The sequence below is a fragment of the Martes martes genome (genome assembly GCF_963455335.1).
Source record: "Martes martes genome assembly, chromosome: 10".
Lineage (NCBI taxonomy): Eukaryota > Metazoa > Chordata > Mammalia > Carnivora > Mustelidae > Martes > Martes martes.
The window spans coordinates 13,724,923-13,726,270 of NC_137898.1; the positions used below are offsets into that span (position 1 = coordinate 13,724,923).

The 1,348-nt window shown below is 42.6% G+C and overlaps 1 protein-coding gene across 1 annotated transcript; it reads right to left on the reverse strand.

The window, feature by feature from the left end:
* Positions 1-206: 206 nt before the first annotated feature.
* Positions 207-1,133, reverse strand: LOC308351154 (olfactory receptor 2G3-like; the record flags this gene model as incomplete). The annotated part of the gene is made up of 1 exon (XM_080816620.1): positions 207-1,133. One exon carries the CDS (start codon positions 1,131-1,133, stop codon positions 207-209), a length of 927 nt encoding a protein of 308 aa, XP_080672746.1.
* Between the last annotated feature and the right edge of the window lie 215 nt (positions 1,134-1,348).

Here is a 1,348-nt window from a genome sequence, read left to right on the forward strand (position 1 = left end):
TTCAATAAAGGGAGTTGTTTTCACACATTAAAGCCATCATTTGTCCTTGGGGAAATGTGTTTCCTGATGAGTTTGCAGCTGATTTTATGAGTCCGTTATGAATGGCAAGAGAAACATCGGCTGTCCAAGGTTTTATTTTCGCACTTCAGATTCCGAAGTCAATTATCTTAGGTTAACAATGAACTCTAGTGTCCCATTAAGACCCTTCATGTCCTCTGCTTTGCAATAGCTCTCCTTAAAGCTCCTTTCACATCCTGATTCCTTAGGCTGTAGATCAAGGGGTTGAGCATGGGTGTGATCACAGTGTAGAACACTGCAATGATCTTGCCCCCAGCCCTGGAGGACTTCGACTGGGGTCTCATGTACATGAAAATGGCAGTTCCATAGAATAAGGCCACCACCGTCAGATGGGAGGCACAGGTGGACAGTGCCTTATGCCTCCCGGAGGCTGACCGTATCCTGAGAACTGATACAAGGATTTGGGCGTAGGAAACAACAATGAGGAGAAAAGGGATGAAGACAATGATGATACTGAAGATAAAAACAACCAGCTCAGTAAATGAGGTGTCAGTGCAAGCCAACCTCAATATGGAAGGGACCTCACAAAAAAAATGATTCAGGACGTTGGGCCCACAGTAGGGCAAACTCAAGGTAAGGACATTGATAACCATGGAACTCAGGAAGCTGCTGGACCAAGAAATGGCTGCCAATTGGACACAGATGTTTTGGTTCATAATGACAGTATAATGGAGAGGATGACAAATGGCTACATATCTGTCATAAGCCATGACCCCAAGGAGAACGCATTCAATCATTCCAAAGGAGAGGGAGAAGTACATCTGAGTAGCACAACTAGAGAACGGGATGGTCTTTTTCCCCATCATGTTGGAAAGCATTTGTGGGACATTAGTGGATGTGTAGCAGATATCCAGAAAGGATAAATTAGTGAGGAAGAAGTACATGGGGGTTTGGAGACGAGGTTCTATCCGAATAATAGTGATAATTATAATATTCCCCACCACTGTTAATAAATAAAAGAACAAGAACATAATAAAAAGAATGAGCTGCACCTTTGGCTGAGATGAGAGCCCCAGGAACACAAATTCAGTCACAGTGAAGTTTGTTTTTATCATATTCACTTTTCAGGCCACCTCCCTCCCTCTCACAGAACCATCCACCTGAAGAAAAACTTCAAACGTCCTATATCGGTAGCACAGTGTCGGAAACTCAAAACAAATAAGAAAGCAAAGAGACGTCTTGATCTGAAATTATATCTTGAGTATCTGAGTTGTATTACAAATGGAAAGCTTTTCTTCTACTTTTGGAGGGCATATTCTCTTGATGAGAC